This window comes from Schistocerca americana, chromosome 8 (assembly GCF_021461395.2).
Source record: "Schistocerca americana isolate TAMUIC-IGC-003095 chromosome 8, iqSchAmer2.1, whole genome shotgun sequence".
In the NCBI taxonomy this organism is placed as follows: domain Eukaryota; kingdom Metazoa; phylum Arthropoda; class Insecta; order Orthoptera; family Acrididae; genus Schistocerca; species Schistocerca americana.
Window position 1 is genome coordinate 277,900,262 of NC_060126.1, and position 27,236 is coordinate 277,927,497.

Below are 27,236 nucleotides of genomic sequence, written 5' to 3' on the forward strand. Positions count from 1 at the left end.
TGTATTCATCTCTTGGTCTCCCTCTACGTTTTTACCCTCCACGCTGCCCTCCAATGCTAAATTTGTGATCCCTTTATGCCTCAGAACATGTCCTACCAACTGGTCCCTTCTCCCAGCCAACTTGCGTGACAAACTCCTATTCTCCCCAATTCTATTCAATACCTCCTCATTAGTTATGTGATCTACCCATCTAATCTTCAGCATTCTTCTGTAGCACCACATTTCGAAAGCTTCTATTCTCTTCTTGTCCAAACTATTTATCGTCCACGTTTCACTTCCATACATGGCTACACTCCATACTAATACTTTCAGAAACGACTTCCTGACACTTAATATTCGATGTTAAATTTCTCTTCTTCAGAAACGCGTTCCTTGCCATTGCCAGTCTACATTTTATATCCTCTCTACTTCGACCATCATCAGTTATTTTGCTCCAGTGTAACAGACTGTTCTGTAAAACCAAGTGAAGAGTCAGGGGTAAGTCACCCGTTACGAGGTAGGTCAAAGTAGGCGCGGTAGGGAAGTGTTTGGTCGAGCCAGCAGTGACAGCCGAGCAACAAGTGGAGGAAGCGTCAAGTGTGAGCGGAGTGAGATGGCCCGAGGCACTCGGCGCAGCCTTCGCCGGCCGCCCGGCTGGACCAACTGGCTCAGCTGTGCGGCCGGTGTCTGGTGGGGTGTGGTGGTGCGTGGTGGGGGCAGGCAGAAGCCCGCTGGACCTCCTCCGGGCGCCGCGGCTGCTGGCAGCAAGGCCACACCAGTCTGCGGCGGCCCGTCAGCCGGCCACTCAGTCAGTGAGGGAGTCGGTGAGTCGGCCGCACCACCATGTGGCTGGCCGCGTTCGGCCCACTGTTGCTCGCAGCTCTGCTCGAGGTCGCGGTCGCGGCCGAAGGCGCGGCGTCTGCAGCGACGGCGGCCTCTGCCGGCACGGCGGCGACGGCGGCTCACGGGCACCACCACCACCAGCAACAGCAGCAGCAGGTGTCTGGCGGCAGTGTGGGGATCGCCGCTGCGCAGTCGTGGATCCCCTACCGGCACTCCGCGCTATCTCTTCAGGTAAGGCGACAGGGCGCACACCTCATCACACGTCCAAGTTATAACACCCGACATTTTTGTTAATGAATGTCAAGCGGGGCAGTACCTATTCCCAAAGATTTTTACTTGATGTGAAAACAAGTCATCATCTCGAAGGGGAAGGGGGCATGACGAGCCCCTCCCCCCTTCCACACAAAACAAAATTATTTTAGTCAACGCATTTACATCCCTACCTACGCCAGTTTCAAAATTTCTCAGCTCATGTTCGGAGAAGAAAGCAGCCAGTAAAGGAAGAGTCTACAAAATGCCAAGGAATTTCTTGAAATTACAGGCTATGTTTACCAAGAACACTTGCTTGAGGGACTGCTCAAGTCGACGGGCTTGCAGCCTGACTGCCTGTAGAGGCAAAGGCTGACAGTACCTGTTGTCAAAAACAAACCCGACACGGTTCCCGAGTCCCGGGATACAATCGGCGAACAATAGGATGTGGAGTGAGGGAAAACACAAGGGATAAACCCTTCACTAAGAAATAAACTAACAAGAAGAGTGACATCTTGACTGCGCAAAAACGACTGGAAGACCGGCATCCCTCCGCCATTTACAGTCTCGCGACGACAGTCTGCCGACTTATGTTCACAACAGTGGCAGAATATTCATAATGTTGAGTGCAGGCTTCTGTTTGTTAATGAAATTATCACGTTGACGAATTTGTGAAAATGCATTATAAATCTACCGGCACTCTTTAAATTTCCACACGAATGCTTTTTGGTTCAAATGGCTCTCAGCACTATGGGCCTAAACTTCTAAGGTCATCAGTCCCCTAGAACTAAGAACTACTTAAACCTAACTAGCCTAAGGACATCACACACATCCATACAGGATTCGAACCTGCGACCGTAGCGGTCGCGCGGTTCCAGATTGTAGCGCCTAGAACCACTCGGCCACCCCGGCCGGAATGCTTTTTCCCTGAACTGAAACTTCTTGGACGCTATGCTAAAATGATGTACTAACCACTGATACAAATTATTATAATATTAAAACATTTTATATATCTACTGCTATTATTATTAAAATCGTGGGCACCTGTGTTGTGTTAAAACAAGAAGTAACGGCAAGAGAGTGGAGTAACAATAACAAAATGGAACCCCTCCCACCTCAATCTCCCCACCCGCCCACAAACGAACCCTTGATTCACGCAGCGTCGCGAAGACAATTGGAGAGCTACTCGAAGGCCAACAAACGGTCTTGGCTTCGATAGTTGATGTTAATGGCCGAGTGCTAGCGATATGGATTTTCAATACTCCCGTTCACTGAGGCGTTTGGTTGAGAATGAACAGCGATCTGTAACCAGCATCGCGAGCTCTCGTAAGGCCTAACCATGGTGGCACGTTCTCTGTGTTGGACACAGAGCTTGTGGAACCATATCAGGGTTCTTCACCGCCCGAATCCGTGCGGTTCCAAATGTGAAGAACAAACTGTTGACAACTGTCGTGTACACTTCCCGTTGCTTCATCTCTGTAGCTATGCTTAACGTAAATGCAGCCCTATTATTATTGACAGGTTAAGCGGAACTGGAATACCTCACACAAGTACTTATGTCTTGGGGTGCATCACTTAACATTCAACGATGCATCGTTAATTCAGATGTGTCGTGTCACCATTATGGAAAAAAAAAACTTTTACATTTTCACCGACACCAAGTACTATATCGGCGTCCTTCAGTGTCAGCACGTGTGCTCGGTCAGTACAGAGTGAACGCTTCACGTGAGCAGAAAAAACTATGTCAAAACCTCTCGTGTACACTTGCTGAAGGAAGGCACATCGTTGAGACTAGGCAAATGAAAACTCCCAGTCTTGCTTTCCACGATATTCCGTGTTAACACTAAACCTTCGCCTGTCAGGTATTGCTCAGGCAACAGTGCTATGGTTTCAACACTGAAAACCTATTATGATGTGGTGAAGTTCATTTGCTCTGTATGTAACTAGACAAAGTCTAACAGTTCAAGACTGTGGATGTAATGGGTGTCATGAAGTCTTTAAAATTTCACCTACTTGGAAATGCTGACTTAGAATTTATGAAAAACCTGAGGGAATTGAAGATTATGGTTTCACCCACAAATGAACGTAATCATCCTAACGTAATCATCCTAACGTAATCATCCTAACGTAATCATCCTAACGTAATCATCCTAACGTAATCATCCTAACGTAATCATCCTAACGTAATCATCCTAACGTAATCATCCTAACAATGAACGTAATCATCCTAACAACAACAAATCTTATTGTACTAATTCTCTGAAGACGATAAACCATAATCTTCCTTCCTTTCATTAATATACTACGCAAACACGTCAAATAATAGGCTAAGATGATGCAGCTACCAAGGTTATCACTACTATTAAGCCCAATAGGATAGAATCACAAAGTGTATGGTATTCACCTGCCTTGTCCACTGTATAAAACTTTTACAGTATCAGTAACAAGAAAACGAAACACTTCAGTTAGCTGGTAATTCACGTTCTTTTAAACGCGTCATTCTTGCTAAACTATGATATTAAGAGTTAGTGAGCGTCAAATATAGTAGATAAAGCGAAAACGTTATGTCAGAAACACTCATTAGAAGGATAGCATAAACTGCATAATCACAGAACCAGAAACAGTAAAACAGTCATGCAGGAGTACGGAACATTACCACAGAATACTTCTTTAAGATTCCATAAGGCGCTCTCTCCTCAGAGAATCTTTACTGAGGACAGAAGCTGTTACAACGTGCCACAGGCGCTATCTCTTAGCGGACGCGGTTCACGAATTGGGCTGGCCCACCAGATAACCCACTATAAGCGTCTCCAGGTTGCGTTATACTAAAAAACCAAAGTCAATTTCTGACTGTGACGTCCGCTCCCGGCCTGTCATACTAGAGCAAAAAACACAGTATCAATTAAACACGTTTTAATCTCTCACACTAACGATTAATAATTTCACTTGTGTGAATTAGTCTGATTACATAAACGGCCGAGCCTGAAGTATATGAACTACTATACTTCTTATAACAAAAAGAAGAAATGACTTTAAAATTGAATTTTTTGTCTTAGACAGCCACTCCCTAAAACACGCACTGGTAAAGCGCCAGATGTCTACAGGAAATTTGTGATCGGTTAGTCTTACTGCCACACATTCACTGCTGTCAATATTAAGATCTAAGACACTATAGTGAAAATTCTGCGAAGAATAAAAGCGTTTTTATTTACATATACGCAGCTTTATTCTTAACTAAGTTAGTCTTATTTCGTCATAGCTAGCCACATTTCAAGAAATACCTACGAAGTATCCAGCGTACACACTGTATCAAATAAACAGGATGTAACTGGTACATGTACAGATAATTTCATATGTGGTACCTTGATATGTACACACATCAATATGTTGATCATATTTTTTCTGCATCTAACAGTCCTCCCACAAATACATCACAAAGTTTACGTCCTGATGTTTTCTGCGTGGTCGTACCTGTCCATACAGCCATCTGCACCACTAAGTGGACTACGCCTGTAACTATGGACTACCCGTTTTGCGTCCAAGCTTCGACACCTGACCTGCTGTTCGGATAAAATATGTATTAATGATTTGCTCTAGCCACATGTACTTAGAGGTATTACCCAACTATAAAACATACAATTTGAAATAGCTATGATTATTAGTCTGCCAATGACGCAAATACTGATGTAATATTGTTCAGTGCAGCGTCCTCAGTCATCAACAAAATTATCTGCAGTTACACGCGTTACTCACTGTATAATCATAGTAGTATAGACAGTGCACCATGGCATACTCACTGAAAATAAGCAGAAGTTTTGGGAGCACTTACATGTCTCATGCTTTTGTTCTTCTTTGTAACAGTGTGTGTGTGTGTGTGTGTGTGTGTGTGTGTGTGTGTGTGTGTAACATTTGCATGTGGTACAAGAAGAGCTGCGTGTTGACAAAGTGGTAGATGTGTAAGCTACATGATGAAACCGTAGTAGTGTACGCGTGTAGCGTCGAATGAAAGTAGTAGCATAGGCAGAGTGGGTTGGCGTTTCGTTCGAGATCGAATACTATTACAATTTGACGAGCGTAAGCGTGAAAATTACTTGTGTCGCTGCTGGATCTTGTATTCGCCCCAGTATTTAGAGAAGCAACGCGAAAGCTAAATCAAATAGCTTGAAACAATTCAAGTTGCCACTCCTGAATGAGTGTTCCGTGTCTTAAACACTGTGCCACTTCGCCCACAGTAACCTAGGAGTAAATGCGGGTATACACTGGAAACCTTGGCGAAATTGTGCTTCTTCGTTTTTGTAAATTTCTGGGTTTTGATGCAGAATCAGCCGGCCGCTGTGGCCGAGCGGTTCTAGGCGCTTCAGTCTAGAACCGCGCGACCGCTACGGTCGCAGGTTCGAATCCTGCCTCGGGCATGGATGTGTGTGATGTCCTTAGGTTAGTTAGGTTTAAGTAGTTCTAAGTTCTAAGGGACTGATGACCTCACATGTTAAGTCCCACAGTGCTCAGAGCTATTTGAACCATTTTTTTTTTTTTACGCAGAATCGATTCAACTACAAGTCATTGCGACACGTAATAGGTAGTATAAAAACAAGGTGTTTGTAAATGCGTTTCACATACTCTGAGTGGTCGTAATTGGTGGCGAATGCTAGGCATAGGTACTCATTACATATGTACTCATTAAGCTAGTGTACAATGTGTGGTAGTGGTATACGTAGTGTTGCAGTATTATTTCTCGCCATTCCTTTTACACAGTGTACAGGAAGAAACATTGTGATAAGCGAGAATTTTTCCAGTTTTACAGATTCAGGAACGTGTGCTTCCATAATTTCTTGAAACGTCTCCTATGCTCTTTGTTGAGCATTAAGCATTTCCGTGAGGCAGCGTGCAGCTCTTCTTTGAATCACCCCCCCCCCCCTCCCTCTCTCTCTCTCTCTCTCTCTCTCTCTCTCTCTCTCTCTCTCTCTCTCTCTCTCTCACCCCCCACACCCTCTAATCCGACTTTGAGAGAGTCCCAGGCCGTCCAACAATAGTAAAGAAACAAAAGAGCTTTGCAAAATGCTACCTCCGTGATGAATTATATTTCCTTTAAATTTTTTCATTAAATCCCACTTCATCACTTGCCTTCCCAACTACTAGATTTACGCTGTCGCTCCGCCTTAAAGCGCTACAGAGAGATACGCCAACATATGAATGACACTGATTCCAGTCACCAATCGCCGATCATTTAGGTAAACGCTATTGCACCTTTTCGTGTATTTACAGAATCCACATTAAATTTAATTTTGCTGTGGCCCAGTTTGTCAATCTTTCAGACACGTGCTGATCAGTACACAAACCCATAGGTACACGAGTAGTGCGCATGGGCAAATTGTGTGATAATGTTTATAGCTCATGACGCTTGCAGCAGATACATTCAATACTGATGACGTCAGTGGAGAATTGCGGCACACGTTGATGGCTCGCAGTTAGCGAACTTTGTTTACTGGTCTAACGAACTGGGAGTCTCTGGCGCTTATTGGACAGGCGTGTGTTTACAGATCCGCCAGTAGTTCGGCTGTGGTTTAATCGCCGTCCTGAATGCGTGTATTCAGGCGCCAGGAATACAAGCCGGCGCCGAGCTGAGGAAACAGTGATAACTCTTGTGACAGTTGTAATCAGCGTCGCTGTTGTATCTATATAGCTGGCGCTCTGTCAATAGCGATGGCGCCTAATGTGGAACTTGGGGGTGGCAGACGCGGCTAGGGACAGACTCCAACGCATGGAATTCTGTCCACAAAGAAGGAAACACTTACTCAAATGTTATATGAAACTGAACTTCAGTACCACAACAGGTAATAATTATTTCATTGGTTCAAAAGAATTTTGGTTTCTTAAATTCGAGCTTCGTTTATTAAAAGGCGACACTTACGTTTTGCCTGGAGTGCCAACGAGCCTCAGAGAAAGTAAATTCGACATTCATGATGTTTCAACATTTTTTAGGATTGCCAGCTTTTTACACAGCGACAATTTTCTATTCCCTCACGCCCTTCATAACACACACGTTAGAAAGACTATCGCAGGTAAACAGTGTGGCACATTTTTAAATACACTCGAAGAACTTCGTACGAAGTTTAACTGATCTTCGCATTTATCAGGAAAAGCGTTCATTTCGTTTTGCTGCGAACTGGCAACTTCAAATGCGCTTAGCTATTGCGTGGCATTCTAAAACATCACTTTCACGTATCAGAATGTAAGCAGCTTGTATAAATCATAATGCAAGCAATCCGACGTTAATTGAGCCAGCGAAGTGTACTGACATTTCACAGTGGGCGCGTCATCACTAGTCTTGGCAAATAAATGCTGTTTTAGAAGTGTATGTTTGAAAACTACTCTGAGCTGAAAGAAGTCAAACAATACCTCCTCATATCTTGTCGGACCTCCTTTCGCCCGTCCTAGTGCTGCAACTCGAAGTAACATGGAATCAACAAATCTTTGGAAACCCCCTGCAGAAACATTGAGCCATGCTGCCTCTATCGGCTTTCATAACTGCGGAAATGTTGCCGCTTCAGGATTTTGTGCACGAGCTGACCTTTCGATTATGTCCCATAAATGCTTGATGGGATTCATGTCGGGCAACCTGTGCGACCAATTCATTCGCTCTAACTGTCCGGAATGTTCTTCAAACCAATCGCCGACAATTGTGGCCCAGTGACAATGGCACATTATCATCCATAAAAATTCCATCGTTTTCAGGAACATGGAAGTCCATGGCTGCAAATGGTCTCAGAGTAGCCGAACACAAAGATTTTCAGTCAATGATCAGTTCAGTAGGAACTGAGGACCCAATCCATTCCACGTAAACACAATCCACACCATTATGGAGTCACTACCAGCTTGCACAGTGTCTTTTTGATAACTTTGGTCCATGGCTTTGTGTGGTCTACGCCGTACACTAACTCTACATTTAGCTCTTACCAAATGAAATCGGGACTCAGCTGATCAGGCCACGGTTTTCCAGTCGTCTAACGTCCAAGCGATACGGTTATGAGCCAGGAGAGGCGATACAGGCGGTGTCGTGCTGTTAGCAAAGGCAATCACGTCGGTCGTGTGCTGCCATAGCCCATTTGTCGCACGCCCCACATTGATTTCTGCGGTCATTTCATGCAGTGTTACTTGTCTGTTAGCACTGACAACCGTATCCAAACGCAACTGCTCTGGGTCGTTAAAAGTGCAGGCCGACGACCACTGCGTTGTCCATGGTGAGGGGTGATGCTCGAAATTTGCTACTTTCGGCGCCCTCTTGACACTGTGGATCCTGGACTACTGAATTCCCTAACGCTATTCAAAATGGAATGTTCCAGGCGTATAGCTCCAACTAACATTCCACGTTGGAAGACATCCTCGTTTACGGTCATAATTACGTCGGACACATTTTCACATGCATCACTTCAGTACAAACGATAGCTTCGACAGGGCACTGCCCTTTTTTTATCTTGTGTACGCAGTGCTACCTTTATTTGTAATTGTGCATATCGCCATCCAATGACTTGTCACCTCAGTGTATACACGAGTTAAGTGTAAATTGATTACTTTAGTAAAAACGTTATATTTTCCCCACTGGATGTGCTTTCATTCTGACGATCGAATGAATGCTGCAGTTAATGGTTCAAATGGCTCTGAGCACTATGGAACTTAACCGCTGAGGTCATCAGTTCCCTAGAACTTAGAACTACTTAAACCTAACTAACCTAAGAACATCACACACATCCATGCCCGAGGTAGGATTCAAACGTACGATCGTAGCAGCAGCGCGGTTCCGGACTGAAGCGCCTAGAACCGCTCGGCCACAACGACCGGCTGCAGCAATTAACGAAAAAATCTAATTATGGTCAAAATACCAGGTATGTAAATATGTGCAGACCGATGATGATTGATAAGCATGAATAAAAATTATAAAATAGCAACGGCATCTAATTTAACCAAACAGGTATTAATCCCTGTTACTTCAACAGTGTGCTCAACTCGATTGCTTGGAGATGAACAGTTTTACATCAGGTCCGCTTTAAGAAGGGTTTCGCCTTCCTCCGGGAAAGAAGAATGCAGATTTGTGAAGAGATACTTAAAATATACTTTTCTGATGTACGAAATGTACGCGACCGAAACAGACATCTTTAAGACGAGCTTTCTTCCGCATCGCGTCTATCTTTTTGTCGCGGGATGCAGTCTACACTGAATTTTCTATCCATTCCCCTGTATTGTGGTGCAATGGTTTAAGGTAGTGGATTTACATTCCCGAGGACAGGAAATCCCTATCCAGTCGTCCCAACTGAAATTTTCCCTCATTTTCGTAAATTCCTTTAGGCGAATACGACGAAGGTTCCTATGATAAAGCTTTGGCCGTGTCCCTGCAAGAGCTCTCCGAATTACACAGTGCTCAGTCTTTAATTATCACAATGTCGATGAGACTAACTAAGCACTATTTTGTTCCTCCTCTACATAAAATGCCGGCCGGAGTGGCCGAGCGGTTCGAGGCGCTACAGTCTGGAACCGCGTGACTGCTACGGTCGCAGGTTCGAATCTGCCTCGGGCATGGGGGTGTGTGATGTCCTTAGTTTGGTTAGGTTTAAGTAGTTCTAAGTTCTAGGGGACTGATGACCTCAGATGTTAAGTCCCGTAGAGCTCAGAGCCATTTGAACCATTTGAAATAAAATAAAGTTACGTACTTTTCGAAAGTGTTTTTGAGTGGTTAAGATTCTATTTTAGGACTCTCTGTTGTGTACTACCTGAGAAGATACGTTAAGACCTTCGCTTGTCTCACTTCATGTTCGTTTAACGGCGGTGAAAGTAAAACGCGCCTCCTTAAAACGGAGAGCAGATACAGCGCTATGCATCTACAAACAAGTATTTCTGTCAGAGGAGGCTACGTCGAAAGCTCGACAACCGAACATTCTACGGACGAAGCATGCAAGCGGTGAACGGGAAGCACCTTGACAACTGTTGGAGGCGAGCGGTGATGGCGAAGGCAGTGACACGGCGGCTTACGTCATAGCTGACGCCGCGTCATGACTGCGCGATCCACACGCAGGAAGAATGCCTAGGAACTCGCCCGTGCCGACAAAGAGGACAGAAATAAAACTTCGTGTCTGACTATCGGAAGGTCATGAAGAACTCCGAAGAAACACAGACACGCACGACAATTACAAGGTGGCTTTACCGTCGACAAAATGTACGTGCCTCTCAAACTGATTAGGTATCGGAACTTCATAAACACTACACATAATTATAATGTATATAACAGCTTCGAAGCTGTCATTCGGTATGACGCCGCTTAGGCAGACAGTTTATTTACCTAGGAGTTTTTGATTTCGCTTCGCGTGGGACGCCGTTCCACAATATCCCGCGGTACAAAAATTACAGGTCAGCAAGAACAGAACAACTCGACCGCTGATAGATTTTTTTTTTTTTGCTTAAAACTGTAGATATTCCGTTTCATCGTGTATTGAATCATCGACTTGCTCTGATCTTTTAAGCACTAACATATCCTTTGTCGTCTAGAATGTATGCCAGCGTCTCACCCTTATCGTTAAAATATGTTTTGCAAGAGCATTCCTTGGCGGATTATAGAAGAGTATCACTAAAACTGGATTACATACAATCACTAAACTGTTCACTTTATTACGAATACACGGCTCTTATGACCTTTGTTGCTTATTCCCTCTCAACATCAAGGCCTCTGCTTGTAGGAGAATATGTGCGGGCCTGGCTGGCGTCGAAATGAATCTTGAACCAGGAAGGGCTCCCTATATGAGAGTCTCCTCAGCACGACGACTGTGCTACTGACGCCAACTTGCAGTGAAATGAATATACGAAAGAAATTTGGTAGCTTTACAATTTAGCATATAGCCGATATACAGTTTACTGGAAAGGAAGCACTAAGTCAGTTTCACAAAGACGCATAAAAATCTGTCGTGATCTTTACAGAGGGCCCATCCGGGAAATCGCCACAAAGAACACCTACACATAGATTTCTTCTTCAATTCAAAGGACAATCTGTGAACTTCTTTTTGTACAATGTGAAAGTCGGGGAGCAGGTGCTTCCCAGGTAAATACATCAAACGGGTCGCTACCCAATTTCGTACCTGCAACAAGGAAGGCGTTTTCTTGTATAGGGATATTAGCGACCAACATCATTCCAGAGCGTTTAGAGTTCAACGGCGATTCCGCAGCGCTGATAATTCGCTGTCTGCGAAAAGTGGTGACGACAGTCGTACACTATGTACTGTCTGCCACACATGAACACACAGATATTAAAGACGACGTAAGATGCCTTTAGTGTTTCAAAACGATGGTACGTCTATGATAGCCCTAAAATCCTGCTCTTTGAAGCATAGAAAGGTGACTTTTCTTCACACCCAGTGAACGTAGATGGGGTCCGTGCCTCTCAAAAACCACTCACCAAAAAAGTGTTTGGAAAACAATGGCAGTAGAGGCACTTAAGACATCCGTGAAAAATCAGGAACCCATTGTACATTTTCCTCGGTTTGCCAGCGTGATTGTGCTGATGTGATGGACGCCATCGGTCGACGCAGTCCATGACAATTCACCAGCGCCGCCTGCAACTGGGAACAAGGTTACTCCCCTCGTCTGCAGTCGCTGTTCTATTCCCCGCGGAAGCTACGCCTCGCTAGATAAGCCGCGACCAACCAGTAGTCTGTTTTGCCGTCGTCCGTATCGCCCTCTTCCGAACCGCAACAGCGGTCAAACGAAACAAGTTCACCCATCACACGGCGAAGTATACGGAAGTCTTTATCCGAGTGGTAGCACTGTCATGTTTCTGCCTGAGGAAAGGTGAATGGGATGGTGATGGACTACAGTAGTCTTACAAGTTAATCGCTGTTAAACGCTACACGTCTATTCGTCAATGCCCTGCATAGTAGAACAATTAAACACTGACCGGCACTTCCATATGACCAACACTTGTCGCAGACAACATCTACTCACAGTGTAATGTAAGTCTCTTCCCGTTTCGTTTGAATAAACTTCAGCTTGCTTTAATTCTGACTCATCTTGTCGTAAAACTCGAATGTAATATTCCTTTTGTAAACTTTTTCGCATACGTGACGGCGCATTTATTTAGGCGCCTTCAAAACCAAGTCTCATGGGAAGAACATTGTTTCTGAGAGCCTCCTTGCTTCCCCTTCCATGATGAGCGTGAAAGACTCTCAAATTACCATTTTTACGCAAACAAGTTGGTCAGTTTCGAGATGTGTCAAACCACGAATACTATTTTCTAGAGGTACTAGAATTGGCTAAACGAGATTCTTAGTAAAATACCGGAAATATCACTTCTAGAAGTGCGTGAGAGTTCGGTAATGAATAAAAACTCTGCATTTCAGAATACGGGGAGGAAGCGCGATGACAAGTCCCACTCCTGAACACTGCGCACCACCTGCTGTAATTTGCGATCCACTGACTTGCCCATTCCGTCACTTCGTTCGCGACTACCGTCATTTTATTTACCATCAAGTCATCATCAATAGCTTTAACCCTTAAGTACACCCGATATTTAGACTGACGTTAGTAACTTCGTGGGTTAGTTTTCGACTCCAAAAACAAAACCCTCTGAAACTAACTGCTATGTTTCTCGAAACAGTTGTTGACAAATCAATAAAAGAAATGCTTGTATATACGAAAAATTAATCTTTATTAAAACATGACCTTACCAAAATTGACCTCTTAAACGGAACCTTTGGAATAAACTTAAAAAAAAGAAAAAACAGAAAATCTACTTAATTTTTGTTCAGAAACATGTTTTGACATGAAGTGATGGTCAATTAAGTAAACTATAAACAAAAAATAAACGGTGACTTTCAATAAAAGATGATAGTAGGTATGTACACGAATCAAACAACCACTTATTTTCGGCCATCACAATCAAGGCATACCTTTTTGTCAATGGAATTGTTGCATCGCTACACCTTTGATTTTTGGGTGACTCTGTCGCGCTTGCACTTGCACTGCAGATTCACCCACCCTGGTATCATTTTCGAAATTTTTGCAAAGAACTTCGTCCATTGCAATCTACGAATCTCTACAAAAATTTCTGGAATTCATTTCCCTCTTTGATATTTGCTTTGATCAATGCAGTGCCGGCTTATTTTATAAAATCTTGATGCACCATCTTGCTACTCTTTCTTATACAAGGTTTTCCATAAAAATATCCCGACTGACTTAGTACTTCTTGGTTTTCTTTACGAACATTCTCGTCTTCTGGCCCTTCAACGACCTCTATTTCACGGTCAGTTTCCCGGGTAGATATTTTTGTTTGAATGTCACTAAACCTGATTGCACCTTGAAAAGAATCTACGTATCTAATGAGTCAGTAATCTCAACAATAGCTCGAAAATTTGATGATCATTCGAACGTTGCTCCCTTCTGTCTTAAAACAATTAAAAATATTTTTTTATGAAAAGTAAGGAAAGTAAATTTTGCAACTTCATGAGGTAGATTTCTACACGAAGTGGTACGTACCTACGGAAATAATGATCACACATGCCTACATAATGCAAAAGCGCAGCGGGTATTAAGATTACAGAGAAGCGGAGTGGCAACGCTGCAGTAGGATCGGAAATTTAAACGAAAGAGCGACGCATGGGGTAATAAACCAACCCACGAATACAGTTAAGGGTTCAACCTGGTGACGAGCTATGCTTGCACTGCCAGGTGACGGCGCGAAATACGTTGAATTGGAACTTGACTTAACCTGGTCAGGTGACAAAAGTCGCCGCCGCAACATCCGAGCATATGGTTCGCTTCGTGGACTAATATACTCCTCAAATTAGTTTCGGTTCAGGAAAGTAACACCAGTAAACTGAATTATCAATTCTTTGCTACTTTCACACTCTGTTTATTTTAACGAAATACAGCGCTGTGTTGTGTGTGGCAAGAAACGTTTTTATTACAGTTAAGCCTTCATTAATTATTTATGCACAGCCTTATTTCGAGAGTATAAAGGCAATTACCATCACTGAAACAATACGAACGTCAAGGGTGTCAACAAAAGGCTTTGTACGTAGAGTGATGAAGGCTACAGGCGAGTCACATAATGACGGTACATTAACAACAAACTGTAATTTTTAACGCAGCTCTTAATTGACCTCTTACAATAATTTCATTCCCGTTATCCTCTTGAACATTCCTATAGTGAATATGACAATCGAGTGCCAGTGCTGAGAAAATTACATTAAAAAGGAAGCTCGGTTGACGCCTAGTGGGCCGTCGACTTCTAAGTGCTTAGAAACGAAATAATACCGTATCTGAAGATTGTGGAAAATATTCCCAAGGGAAATTAGGGAATTCATGGAAAACATAAATCTAGACTTCCGGGCGGAGATTTAATCATCTATTTGGATGCGGAACTTGGTGCGATTGCATCAGTTTACGCTAGGAGCATATGCCCATTAAAGTGTGTACAAAGTGTCTCGTTATTCTTGTAATAACTGCAACTCAAAATTTTCAAGCAATAACGACGAACAACAAATATGTACCTCAGAGTCTACTGCAAAAACAAGTATGAGAGAATATGAAGTGACGTCGACAAAGAGGTCATTACAATCGGCGCACAATCTTGCACACGAGATGGATGAGTCTGAAAACGGGTGATATATTTTTCGAAGGATCTATCTCAGCATTCGTTTTATTTAATTCAGGGAAAACTAAACGTAGCAGAGCAAGTATTTGAACCCTGCTCCTCGCTAATGAGTCTCCAGTGTATTGCATTGCAATAACGTTTTAAAATCTTAGCAGGTCTACTCCAAGAGACTCTGAAGATAAATAATTAAAATATATTACTTGTGCATGTCAGCGGTCTCCTTCAGAAGTCCCTTCCCAACTCTAGGCATCGTGAGCGTGGTTGTGTCCATGCGACATACACTGCAGGTTTTCCTCTATGCATTAGAATTGAAAAACAATGTATTTCATTAAGAACAAGTAAATGTCAGTCATCCTCCTCCGTAGGTGAGTTGTCAGTATATGACTGCCACGCGTAGGACCCGGGTTCGATTCTTGTTACCGCCAAGGATTTTCCCTCGGTGTGCGGATTAGTATGGAGTGCACTCACTTGTCGCCCTCGTGAAGCTGATTGAGAAGCTACTTGACCGAAGAGTGGCGGCTCCCCGGGCTGGAAAGTCTACAAAACAGCCGGGAGAGCGGTGTGCTCACCGCATGTCTTTCCACGCCGCATTCGCATGACGCCACAAGGTGGGTGATGACATGGCGGCCGGTAGACATCCTATGGGACTCCACGGCCTGGATAAGGAGCTTGTTAAATACGTCATTTCAAAGTATCTTCCAGTGCCAGAGTGCGTTAAATTTGTGTGCGTTTTGTAATTTGGAAGGGGCATTGCTTTCAGTATTGTAACTGTGGTGCAAGCAGCGCTGGTTCGGATGGGATCACGATCAAGCTGTTCGCGGGCTTTTCGTTCTGAGCAGTCGTGGCGTGCACTACTCTTGATAGCAATAAATTGAAGTATTTGTTCTGAGGTTTTCTTTCCGTTCAGCCAGCTGCATGGACTTTGTAATACTGAAATAACTCGATAAATGGCACCGCCGAGTGGAGAAGTACCACCCATAAGCTCATGCCCTTGACGACAACAATTTGAGCCATTGAACCCTGACAACTTATTTATTTTACGCGATAAGAAGAACGAGAATTTTTCATACAAGGAGGTCATCGGGAAAAACTTCGTTCCCACACGAAAGACATGCACAAAATAAACTAGTATTGGAAACGATTAAGGGTGATAAGCACAAATGATGAAGAATGTTACCTCATCTACTGGCTTGTCATTTAATACACAGTTTACGACGAAAATTACCTAAAGGGCCGGACATCATATTTTACGTTACAAAAGGACTGAAGTCTGTTCTTTTCTTTGATGTTACATAGTAACTACAGCGGCTCATTTTTTCTACTCCCCCATGAAGAATGAGAACTTACGAAGTCTCAGAACGTGCTTTTCCACAATGCGGAGCGCGCGGTTACAGAAGACTATGTAAATCAGAAAAAAATCATCACGCAAGAACTGAAAAAAACTTTGCGCAATTTGATTGCCTACAAAACATGTGCTCCCAGATTGGTTCAGGATTTCACCAGCTGACTGACATACAGCTACACCAACAAAGCGGTTCCTTGTAATAGCTAATACAAAGAGTAAACATAAACCGAAATAGTTGAATATATTTTCAGAAACTCAGCCACTAGCCAGAAAAACATACAGTAAAAGCACCAGTAATTTCCTACAGTTGTGGCGGAATGGCTACTTTGGTATTATTAACACAATACTGGAAAATTCTACAGCGCCGTTCCCCGAGAGGGACCTTGGACCATGTGACCTACAAAGGAAAACTACGGCACACAGGTAACATCACAGATAAATTTAGGGAACTATGCCTAAAATTTTACGGACACCTATGTGGGACAGATAAAAAAGAATAACAAAATTTTTAACATTGTTAATGCAATCAAATTAAAGATTACTCAGGTGGAAGGAACAGAGAGGACCTGCAACAACTGAAAATTGCGGATGAAGAAATTCAGAACAGGAAACAGTTCAGAAGTAAAATTAAAAGCAAAAAGCTTGAACAAGTCAACAAAAGAATCAGGGAAAAATGGACAGATGAAAGGGAAGAAAAGCACAGTGAATTAATGAGGATGTTTAGGAGAGAAGAAAATGAAATGAAGCAGTTATTGGCTCAAGCACAAACGCTCTCATAAAGTGAAATAACCGAGAATTATGTATACTCTTCATAGGGACCTCGTTTCTAGATCGAGAAAGTGAAGCAACTCTCCAACTAGAATCGAGGTCTCTTTTAAGTGTAGAAATCGTACCGTAAATTATGCGGTCTGAAAACATAAAAGTAGCCACGTGCCATGTGAGTTGTGCCTAGATGACTGAAGCTTCAATCCCTCACGATGACAAATTTAACAGATGCTTGGAAAACATTCTTTTTTGTAGGCACAGGTTCTCAGACACTTTCACCCTTCACGAGTAGGTTATTCATGCACTCCGAAAAAGGACGTTTGAGGCCAACACGCACGGTATACGCAATGTTTGTATTTTTGAATAGCGCCTCTTACTGCTGGCGTAAACACTACTACCAAAACGGCTGAAAGCATCCAGTAGGGACCTCGTGCACACGTGAGTTTGGAAACACAGCTAAAGGACAGCAGCATCTAACTACCGCACGGAGGCATAATTCTTATTTTTTTGCTGTTAGTCGCGTTAACGGGCGTAGAAAATAAGTCTTATTTCGTGGGGAGTTATTTTTATAAGACTAAATACAGACCTTCCTCAGTTAGCGCCTCGGTGTGAGCGAGAAACTGTTCAAACAAAGGGTTAATTTATCGAAACCAGCATGACATATTTCTATTCACAATGATGTCATATCAGCCAATAAGAGGGGAGTAGGAACGGACGTTGACAAGGAGGGTTACTCGTCCCCTCTCCTATGATGCTAACTTGAACTTACATTTTTTTTTAAACTCACTCCCAACACATCAAGAGTCACTCAATCCACTATATATATACTGACTCAATAGTTTCGATGTTACACAGTCTTCAATTGTCACAGTCTACTTACTTCACTATCGTGCACGTCACAGCGGACTGTGAGAACGAGTACTTATTACAATGGCATGTGTAAATAGAGGCTGGGCGACTTACGGATTTATTCGATCTCTTTTTCGATAGCAACTGTCGTAAGACAATCTACTCCACCATTACTGACGTGTATTTTTATACCAGCCAATCGGTTGTAAAAATGGAACGCTCCTATAACGTCAGACGCAGGTAAAACAAGTGACAGACATCAGTTTATTGCTACGATACAATCAAATCATGCAGCCTACAAACGAGATTGCTTGCACAACGTTCGTGCGTGCGATCGTAGAATATCGCCTACGTATGCGGGCCAGGACCAAGTGCGCAACCAGCACTAAGACTAAACTAACAGGGGACGTTAAACATATAAGGTAAAAGAAGTTATTTTCCTAATTCAGATGGTTGGTGATAAATTTTTGTTGGAGGGGTGACGCACCACTTCGGCTTGTTGAGTTCCGGGACATCACTTTTGGCAGATAATGTGGACCTAGATGAACTGTGAAAGAAATGGCTCTGAGCACTATGGGACTAACTTCTGAGGTCATCAGTCCCCTAGAACTTAGAACTACTTAAACCTAACTAACCTAAGGACATCACACACATCCATGCCCGAGGCAGGAGTCGAACCTGCGACCGTAGCGGTTGCGCGGTTCCAGACTGTAGCGCCTAGAACCGCTCGGTCACTCCGGCCGGCGAACTGTGAAAAATTCGAAATCTGTAACGGTGTATTTTTAATAAAGTAATCTAAAACCAATTTGTGACTGACTGCTGTACACCACAAACAATTCATTTAGATCACTAGTTTGTCTGACCTACTGGAGAGCGTAACGAAGATACTGAAAAAACTGAACTGGCAGACACTTTAAGACGCACACGAACTATTTCAAGAAGGCGTACTTACAACATTACAAGAACGAGGATTAAGCGAGAAACCCAACCATGTACTAAGACCCCTACATGTCGCTCCTTTAGAGATCGCGAGTACAAGATTAGGCTACTTGCTGCATGCAGAAAGGCGTTCAAGCATTCAGTCTTCTCACACTCCATACGTGAACGGAACGGAAGGAAGTCGTAAGAACTGGTATACGGGCAAGTACTTTGTCATGCACTTCACAGTGGTTTACCTATATACAATACTGATAATATTCACAAATTCCGCAACATCAAGTGAAGCGGCGATGTAAATACTGTCGTCAAAAGCGACCAACAGTCCTGTCATGTATGGGTAACTTTACGTGTTGGAGTTAAAGAACAAACAAGGACAGAAATTCCACACTGACGTCACAGAGCGACTTTTGTAGCACAATGAGGCGCCGAATACGGAGTCTGTGCTTTTGCTGGAGACTGCCACACAAAGCGACCCGGCTGCCGTGGCGCGTTCCAGAACCACCGTGTCCGCAGACGGCAGTTCTTTTTCCGAAGAAGGCGTCGAGAAAACACACGCCATTTCTTTTCTGCCGTTTCGCCTTTCAGGATATACGCCAAAGGGAATTAAGTGGGAATAACGTGTAATAAATTAACGACGCTGTCCATGACATTATGTGGAATTCTTTTCAACTGCCGTTCCTGAAGAAAGTCTGTAAGTTCTCTCAAAGGGAATTAACTGGTTCCGAAGATGTATGAGATGTTAAATAGTCACAGCAAGGCAGTAACTTCAAAGTTTAAGACAATTCCACCACCTACTTTGCCCATGGAACGTTTCTATCGGACTCAAACGTTGACATTTGACTTACTCACCGAATTAAAGTAATAATTTTTATGTTGCATTTAGCAGTCACGTGGTGGATGTTACGCAGTAAGTGTGTGCCTAACTATGTGCCCAATCACGACGTTGTTTTCAATAACCCTGAACTATCTCACAGCGACAAATTTTTTCCACTCAATTACTCACAGATTATGCCCGTCTTTGTAGCGGGCCTTGAAAGAGAGAGTTCGACTTTTAAAGGGCACTGTTGAGGAAGATTCTTGCGTCTGAAGGAGAACCTTAACATTCCTTACCCCCTTCCTTCTCCTCAAAAGATCTGTATTCTACATACATCAATCTCGTCCCTTCATTCTATATTTATGCAAAAACAAAATTTTTATCTATGGGGTTATTTGAAGGCGACAGTGTACTCCGACCGGCCGAGAAGCTCGAATTCACAATGAACTATCCAAACTTCCTCCAGCAGTTGTGAAAGTAGTATTTAGTAAGTAAATCTGAATAAATGTTGCACCACGTGCAAAATTTTCAACTTTGTTTCACGATTAATTTGTATGTTATTCAAATGTGAAATCGTCAAACCATTTAAAAAAAATAGCCTGTAGCCGCGTGTTTGGTCCACCACCAGATTTATTATACACTGAAGAGACAAAGAAACTCTTACACCTGGCTAATATCGTGCACGGCCCCCGCGAGCACGCAATAATGCTGCAACAGGACGTGGGATGGACTCGTCTAATGTCTGAAGTAGTGCTGGAGGGAACTGACACCATGAATCCTGCAGGGCTGTCCGTAAATCCGTAAGAGTACGACGGGGTGGAGATCTGTTCTGAACAGCACGTTGCAAGGCATCCCATATATGCTCAATAATGTTCGCGTCTGGGGAACTTGGTGGCCAGCGGAAATATTTAAACTCAGAAGAGTGTTCCTGGAGCACTCTGTAGCAATTCTGGACATGTGGGGTGTCGCATTGTCCTGCTGGAATTGCCCAAGTCCGTCGGGATGGACAATGGACATGAATGGATGCAGGTGATCAGACAGGATGCTTACGTACGAATCACTCCAACCGCACAAGCGCCACACCATTACAGAGCCTCCATCACCCTGCTGACATGCAGGGTCCATGGATTCATGACGTTGTCTCCATACTCGTACATGTCCATCCACTCTATACAATTTGAAGAGAGACTCGTCCGACCAGGCAACATGTTTCCAGTCATCAACAGTCCAATGTCGGTATTGAAGAGCCCAGGCGAGGCATTGAAATCTGCAGCAATTTGCGGAAGGGCTGCACTTCTGTCACGTTGAACGGCTCTTCAGTCGTCTTGGTCCCGTTCTTGCAGGATCTTTTTCCGGCCGTTGCGATATCGGAGATTTGATGTTTTATCGGATTCCTGATATTCACATTACACTCGTCAAATGGTCGTACAGGGAAATCCCCACTTCATCGCTACCTCGGAGGTGCTGCGTCCTATCGCTCGGGCGCCGACTATAACATCACGTTCAAACTCACTTAAATATTGATAACCTGTCATTGTAGCAGCAGTAACCGATCTAACAACTGCTCGAGACACTTGTTTGCTTATATGGGCGTTGCCGACTGCATCGCGATATTCTGCCTGTTAAAGTGTCTGTGTATTTGAATACGCATATCTATACCAGTTTCTTTGGCGCTTCTGTGTATGTCTCTAGCGTTTACCGTTTCCTATAGGCGTAGAGCGTACAGCTCTCCAGGAGTATTTTTTAGCAACAGTATCTCTCTTCTTTCTCACCTCGTGACGGAGATACTAGCAGCAGGCGAAATATCTCATCAACAAAAGTGAAATTCAGCTTTATCCCTTAAGATGACACACATGTGTTCATCGACATTTCGCACGCTTTAGCGATGCTGTTCCACGTCACGTACGATAGCAGCAGCAACATAAGCACTGCCGGGAAAGCCGGAAACAATCCCGACCTTTTTCCGTTTATATGCACTTTTCACTTGCAACGCCTACTGTAGTGTCTTGATCGGTGCCAGAACAGCATCGGTTACACTGATATTGATAACGGTGTTAGTGCAATACATTGATGTCGTTATTGCTTTTTTATAGGTCTGAGGGTGGCGTATTTGTTCAACAACTGGACTATCAGCGGGGGTTAGTAGGATAAACTGGCCACTATTAACACCTGACTCGAGCAACTTGAAACCTGTCTTTCGACAGAGAAAATATTTTCCAAAACTCCACCCAGAGCACTCCCCCACAGTAACGTATGACCCATCGCGATCCTTTACAGCGTGTCTTTTTCTACAAGACGAAGCACCATCACAAATGAAGATTACATAAGCAAATCATCAATTACACTACTTGAAAGCAAAACAAAATCTAGAGTGAAGCAGAAAAACAGCTGCTGCGTGGTAAAAAAACTTGAGACCACGGACCGAAGAGCTGCCTGTGTGTACAGAAGTTAATTTACTGGGCCCGATGGGCCAAAGGCATTCCACGGCAGAGAGAGAACGCCAGAGCTGGCTAAAAGCGTCGCCTGGTGCTCGGTTTCACCCCCCGTGCCTTTCCGCCACCCTTCTATCCTGCTGCAGACACCGCCCCCTCTGTTCCGAGTCTGCTCATACAATACTCCCGCTTGTTAGTTCCCTAAGCTGTGTTTTCTGTAACGGATATGGGCACTGTAGAAACGCATGCTTCATTCGGTACGTAAATGACGGCGCTGTCTCTATAACTAACGTACGGTATATGGGAGACAGTTCCGCTTCGCATTACATTCACAACCAGCACCCGGGAAGAATTTATGCTCTATTTCCTCTAATTTTACCGTCGTAAGGATTACCAAGTATGTGGGAGAAAGTAATATCTTTCTGAACACTGAACTGCTCCAGGGTTTCGGAACATAAATTTTTCGAACATTATGAAATACCTCCAAGAAATCTATTTATTGACACAAATCCAATAGGGATTCACAAAATGCGAGACACAAATGCCTCTTCATTCACACTAAGTAATGAATGCCTTCGTCGGGGGATCTCAAGTTGATTCCATATTTCTCGGTTTAAGGCTTTTAACACCGTTCTCCATAAGGAGCTTCCAATCACATTGCGTGCGACTGTATTCGTGATTTCCTGTCAGGAAGGTCATAGTTTTTAATAACTGACGATAAGTTGGTTGGTTGGTTGGTTTTGGGAAAAGAGACCAGACAGCGTGGTCATCGGTCTCATCGGATTAGGGAAGGATGGGGAAGGAAGTCGGCCGTGCCCTTTCACAGGAACCATCCCGGCATTTGCCTGGAGTGATTTAGGGAAATCACGGAAAACCTAGATCAGGATGGCCGGACGCGGGATGGAACCGTCGTCCTCCCAAATGCGAGTCCAGTGTCGAACCACTGCGCCACCTCGCTCGGTGACGATAAGTCACCCAGCTGAAACAGAAGTAATATCTGGAGTTTCCCAACGAAGTATTATTCGCCCTCTGCTGTTCTTAATCTATCTATATAAACGATTTAGAAGCCGATCTGAACAACCCTTTTACATTGTTTGCATTTGAGACTTTTCCCCTCTAGTTAAGTCATCAGAAGATCGAAGTGAACTGCAAAATGATTTAGACAAGATACCTTTATTCCGCAAAAAAGTGACAATCCCACACAATTCAAAGAAAGAGCCCTCCACATGAGTTTAAAAAAAATGGTATATTTCGGTTACACTATAAATCACATAATTTTAAAGGTGTTCTATTCAATCAAATACCTGGAGGTTACAATTATGAACAGCTTAAATTGGAAATACCACATAGTAAATGTTGTGGTGAAGGCAAAGGCAGAACACTTAGAAGGTGCATCAAGTCCCCTGGAGAGACTGCCTCCATTACGCTTTCTCGTCCTCTTCTGGAGTACAGCCGCGCGGTGTTGGATTCTTACCAGGTAGAATTGACGGAGGGCATCGAAAACGTTGAAGAAGCACAGTTCTTTCTCGCGTAATACGGGCGAGAGTATCAAGGATAGGAGCGAGTTGGGGTGACAATCGGGAAATCAAAGGCGTTTTACGCTGCGGCGCCGTTTATATGAACTCGTCTCGGAAAGCGCGCTCTTGTAGCGTTAGCAGTACCTAAGCTTTTATCTGATACTCGACATCTCTCATGTTCCTTCGCATACGGAAGATGGTGGAGCAGCTATCGCCGCTTCTACGATAGCTGAAAAAAATCCACATAGTACAACCTACAATACTTTTCTAACTACTCCCTCAATCCAACTTTATAAATGTTCCACGCTGATCACACTACTCAAGAATCGGCGGAAAGTATTTTCTCGGAGGCATTTGTGAGAGTGAAATACACTTCCTCAGTATTATCCAAATCTGATATCTATCTTTCACACAATTACAGTTACAAAATAGTCCTATCTTATAACCCTCAACGTTAAAAGACATATGGCAAGTCTAAATGACAGAAAGTGAACACTTCCTGTAACATACGGCCTAGACGACGATGTACTGGAATGCAAGCGGATGGTGGAATTATCAGACACACTTGTTTTTCCCCTTTCAGACCGTGGACAACAGCAAGCTACTGAAAACGATTGTAGTAGGGGAGTCGAAACGTCGAGTATTTTAATAACTAGAAGAGGGAAATGTCACGGTCTGATAGTACAGAAGCTTTTTTTTTTCAGTATGTGTAGAAGTCTGGAAGAGAAGTTCTCTCATCTGTGGCTGAAAACTGATTGTTGTTGTTGATGATGATGATGATAGAAAAGAACCATTACTCCCACACCTTTTGAAGTTTTCGTTTCTGCTCCCTTCGTGACAAACATGCAATGGCTATAGCTCAGATACTGGAAATATTTTCTTTTACCTGACTGCCTTGCCTGCTGCCGCTCAAACACCTTCCTGCTTGTGGCGCGGTTCTGCTAGCCCCCTTTCGCTTTTAGCGCGCTATTTGTTTACAATATGACGCGAACGATGGGAAATGGCTGTTAGAGGCCGTTACCTTTCGGTGACGACGTATTAAAAAGAATCGTTATCGCCTGAGGATGCTGCTTATAGTGGCGCTAAGCTGACAGTGACTTTTTAATAAAAAAGTCTTCTACAGCAAATGCTGATTATTTCTTTCAAAATCTTTTACCTGCGTTCTCGTGTATTCTTCTCTGAAACAGTACGTCGGAAACTGGCCCGTTTTTATGGTAGTCTCTGAATTTGATTTTCTAGAAGCAGATAATTCTTACTGACCTTCATAATAGTCGCTCTAGCAACACCAACAATGCAAAGTGTGTGGCACAGGGACACACAGATATCACTCATTCATTAGAGCGTAAGTCGGATAAAAACGCTTGTAAGAACCCATATAATACGTGTTACGAAATACCAACCTGTTTCTGAGCCCGGTACACAGTAAGATCCGCTGAATGATGTTCTAGACGATTTGGTCGCATTCTGGTTGACTTGTGCGGTGAACTGTTCCACGATAGCGTGTAGAATGTCCTTCACGCACCACCGTGCTACATGTTCCTCTCTGATATCAACAGCACACCGAGTTTATCAATACTCGCAACGATTCTTCACTACATCCGCCCACGACACACTTTGAACAGAGACGCACGCGAACAGCTGAAAAGCTGTAGCGAAAACAGTCCTCGTCATCTGCAAAGATGTTCATGATCATACATTTTTCGAAGTCAGATAGCCGGCCGAAGTGGCCGTGCGGTTAAAGGCGCTGCAGTCTGGAACTGCAAGACCGCTACGGTCGCAGGTTCGAATCCTGCCTCGGGCATGGATGTTTGTGATGTCCTTAGGTTAGTTAGGTTTAACTAGTTCTAAGTTTTAGGGGACTAATGACCTCAGCAGTTGAGTCCCATAGTGCTCAGAGCCATTTGAACCATTTGAAGTCAGATAAACCGCTTCACTTCCGCTGACGTAAGCTGTGAAAATATGCAGGAGGTATGTCAGTTACAGATAATTTTAAAACTGGGGCAACCACAGCTAACATATTTATACATGACTGACTGACAATTCATATAATAGACAGTTGTTTAAATACTGATGTTAAAACTATTAAATATACTGGGCCCGAAAGCCGACACGCTCAGGTGTGCACCAACATAACAGCTGACAACGTAAGCTTCGAGCGTCCCGTGTGGTGTCTAAGCGTGTCTTTTTGGCTGCTCTCTGGGTACACAAATGAGCGTGTCGGCTTTTGGGCTCAGTACTTTCTCGGATAACGTCTCTGAGGCGCATTGTCTATTGCTTGACATAGGACGACAAGAACGTATTTTAATCACTAAACTGATGACAGTTCCGCGATTTTAACACGGACACGACATCCATAGTTGATGATGCTTCTTTATCTACTGATAATGTTTTTCATCAACTGAGGAGGACTCAGAACTTTGCCTAGCCACGCCAACTGTTACTTCCTACTTCCCACACCATGCCATAGCATTTACAGTGGTGTCCAAAATTATAGCAACAAGCGGAAATTTTCCAAGGTTCCGTTTATTTTGCCATAAAATAGTACAAACAGGCGGTAGTAAAGTGGAAACATTGTACATCTTGTGAATGACTTCCTTCAGGATAACAACATCGCTCGACTGGAGTGGCCAGCATGTTATCCAGACATGAACCCTATCGACCAAGCCTGGGATAGATTGAAAAGGGCTGTTTATGGACGACGTGGCCCACCAACCGCTCTGAGGGATCTACGCCGTATCGCCGTTGAGGAGTGAGACAATCTGGACCAACAATACGTTGATGACCTTGTGGACAGTATGCCACGACGAATACAGGCATGTATCAGTGCAAGAGGATGTGCTACTGGGTTTTAGAGGTACCGGTGTGTACAGCAAACTGGAGCGCCACCTCTGAAGGTCTCCCTGTATGGTGGTACAACATGCAATGTGTGGTTTTCATGAGCAATAAAAAGGGCGGAAATGATGTTAATATGTTGATCTCTGTTCCAATTTTCTGTACAGGTTCCCGAACTTTCGGAATCGAGGCGATGCAAAACTTTTTTTGATGTGTGTATATTACGATATGGTAGGCTCCCTTTATGACAGTTTGCTTTTGTCATGTGTAAGAAAAAGACTATCCGCTTTACACCAGAAATTTCATCTTTAACAATGAGTTGATTGTTGTTTCTCTCTGTCAGTGCTACTGTCACAAATAATTAGGAGCTAGCCCAAGGAAAGAACCTTCCACAGCAATCCTAAAGAAGCTCTTCTCCAATATCTTTACCGAAAATTGGGGGTGTATCTATTTTGTTTCTCCTGCTTCCTCTGGTGCACAGTAGACCCTACTTTCATGTTTGACAGCCTCGTAAGTGTTGTTTTTGGCACATTAAACTATGTACTAGCCTCCTGCCAACAACCCTCATCTTCTGAACTGTAGCAATACCTTCAGCCCTTTTTGGTTATAGATATGTGATGTCTGTTCTGTCGGACAAAACAGGCACCACTGGTGGTGCAGCGGCTGTATGGAAAATATTATGAAGAGAAATCAGCATTTCAGCCGCATAGAGGCATTGACATGAATCAATATTTAAGGCTGAAAATTTGTGCCGGACCAGGACTCGAACCCCGAATGCTTCGCTCCGCTAAATGGTTGCCTTCACCGTCTCGGGCATCCAGACACGTTTCCCGTCTTACTCAAATTCTTAAATTCTCATCCTGTCACGCCCAAGTAGTTCCCCGATTCATTAGTCCCGCAGGAGTCGGAAAGATGCGCTGCATCCACACTGAAAGTACCTAGAGCCGTCCTTGCTCATGTACATCGATATGTGGTGTCTGTTCTGTCGGTCACGACCACGGTGTGAATTGACCTTACACACTGTATGCCATAAAATCAGGCA

The 27,236-nt window shown here is 43.7% G+C and overlaps 1 protein-coding gene across 1 annotated transcript in view; it reads left to right on the forward strand.

Moving 5' to 3' along the window:
• The first annotated feature begins 763 nt into the window (after positions 1-763).
• The window catches only part of LOC124544747, a 233,705-nt gene continuing 207,232 nt past the window's right edge, over positions 764-27,236 (forward strand). The window contains exon 1 of the mRNA XM_047123408.1: positions 764-1,053. Within this exon, the coding sequence (XP_046979364.1) occupies positions 823-1,053 (231 nt within the window). The 5' untranslated portion in view covers positions 764-822. The remainder of the gene's footprint in view (positions 1,054-27,236) is intronic.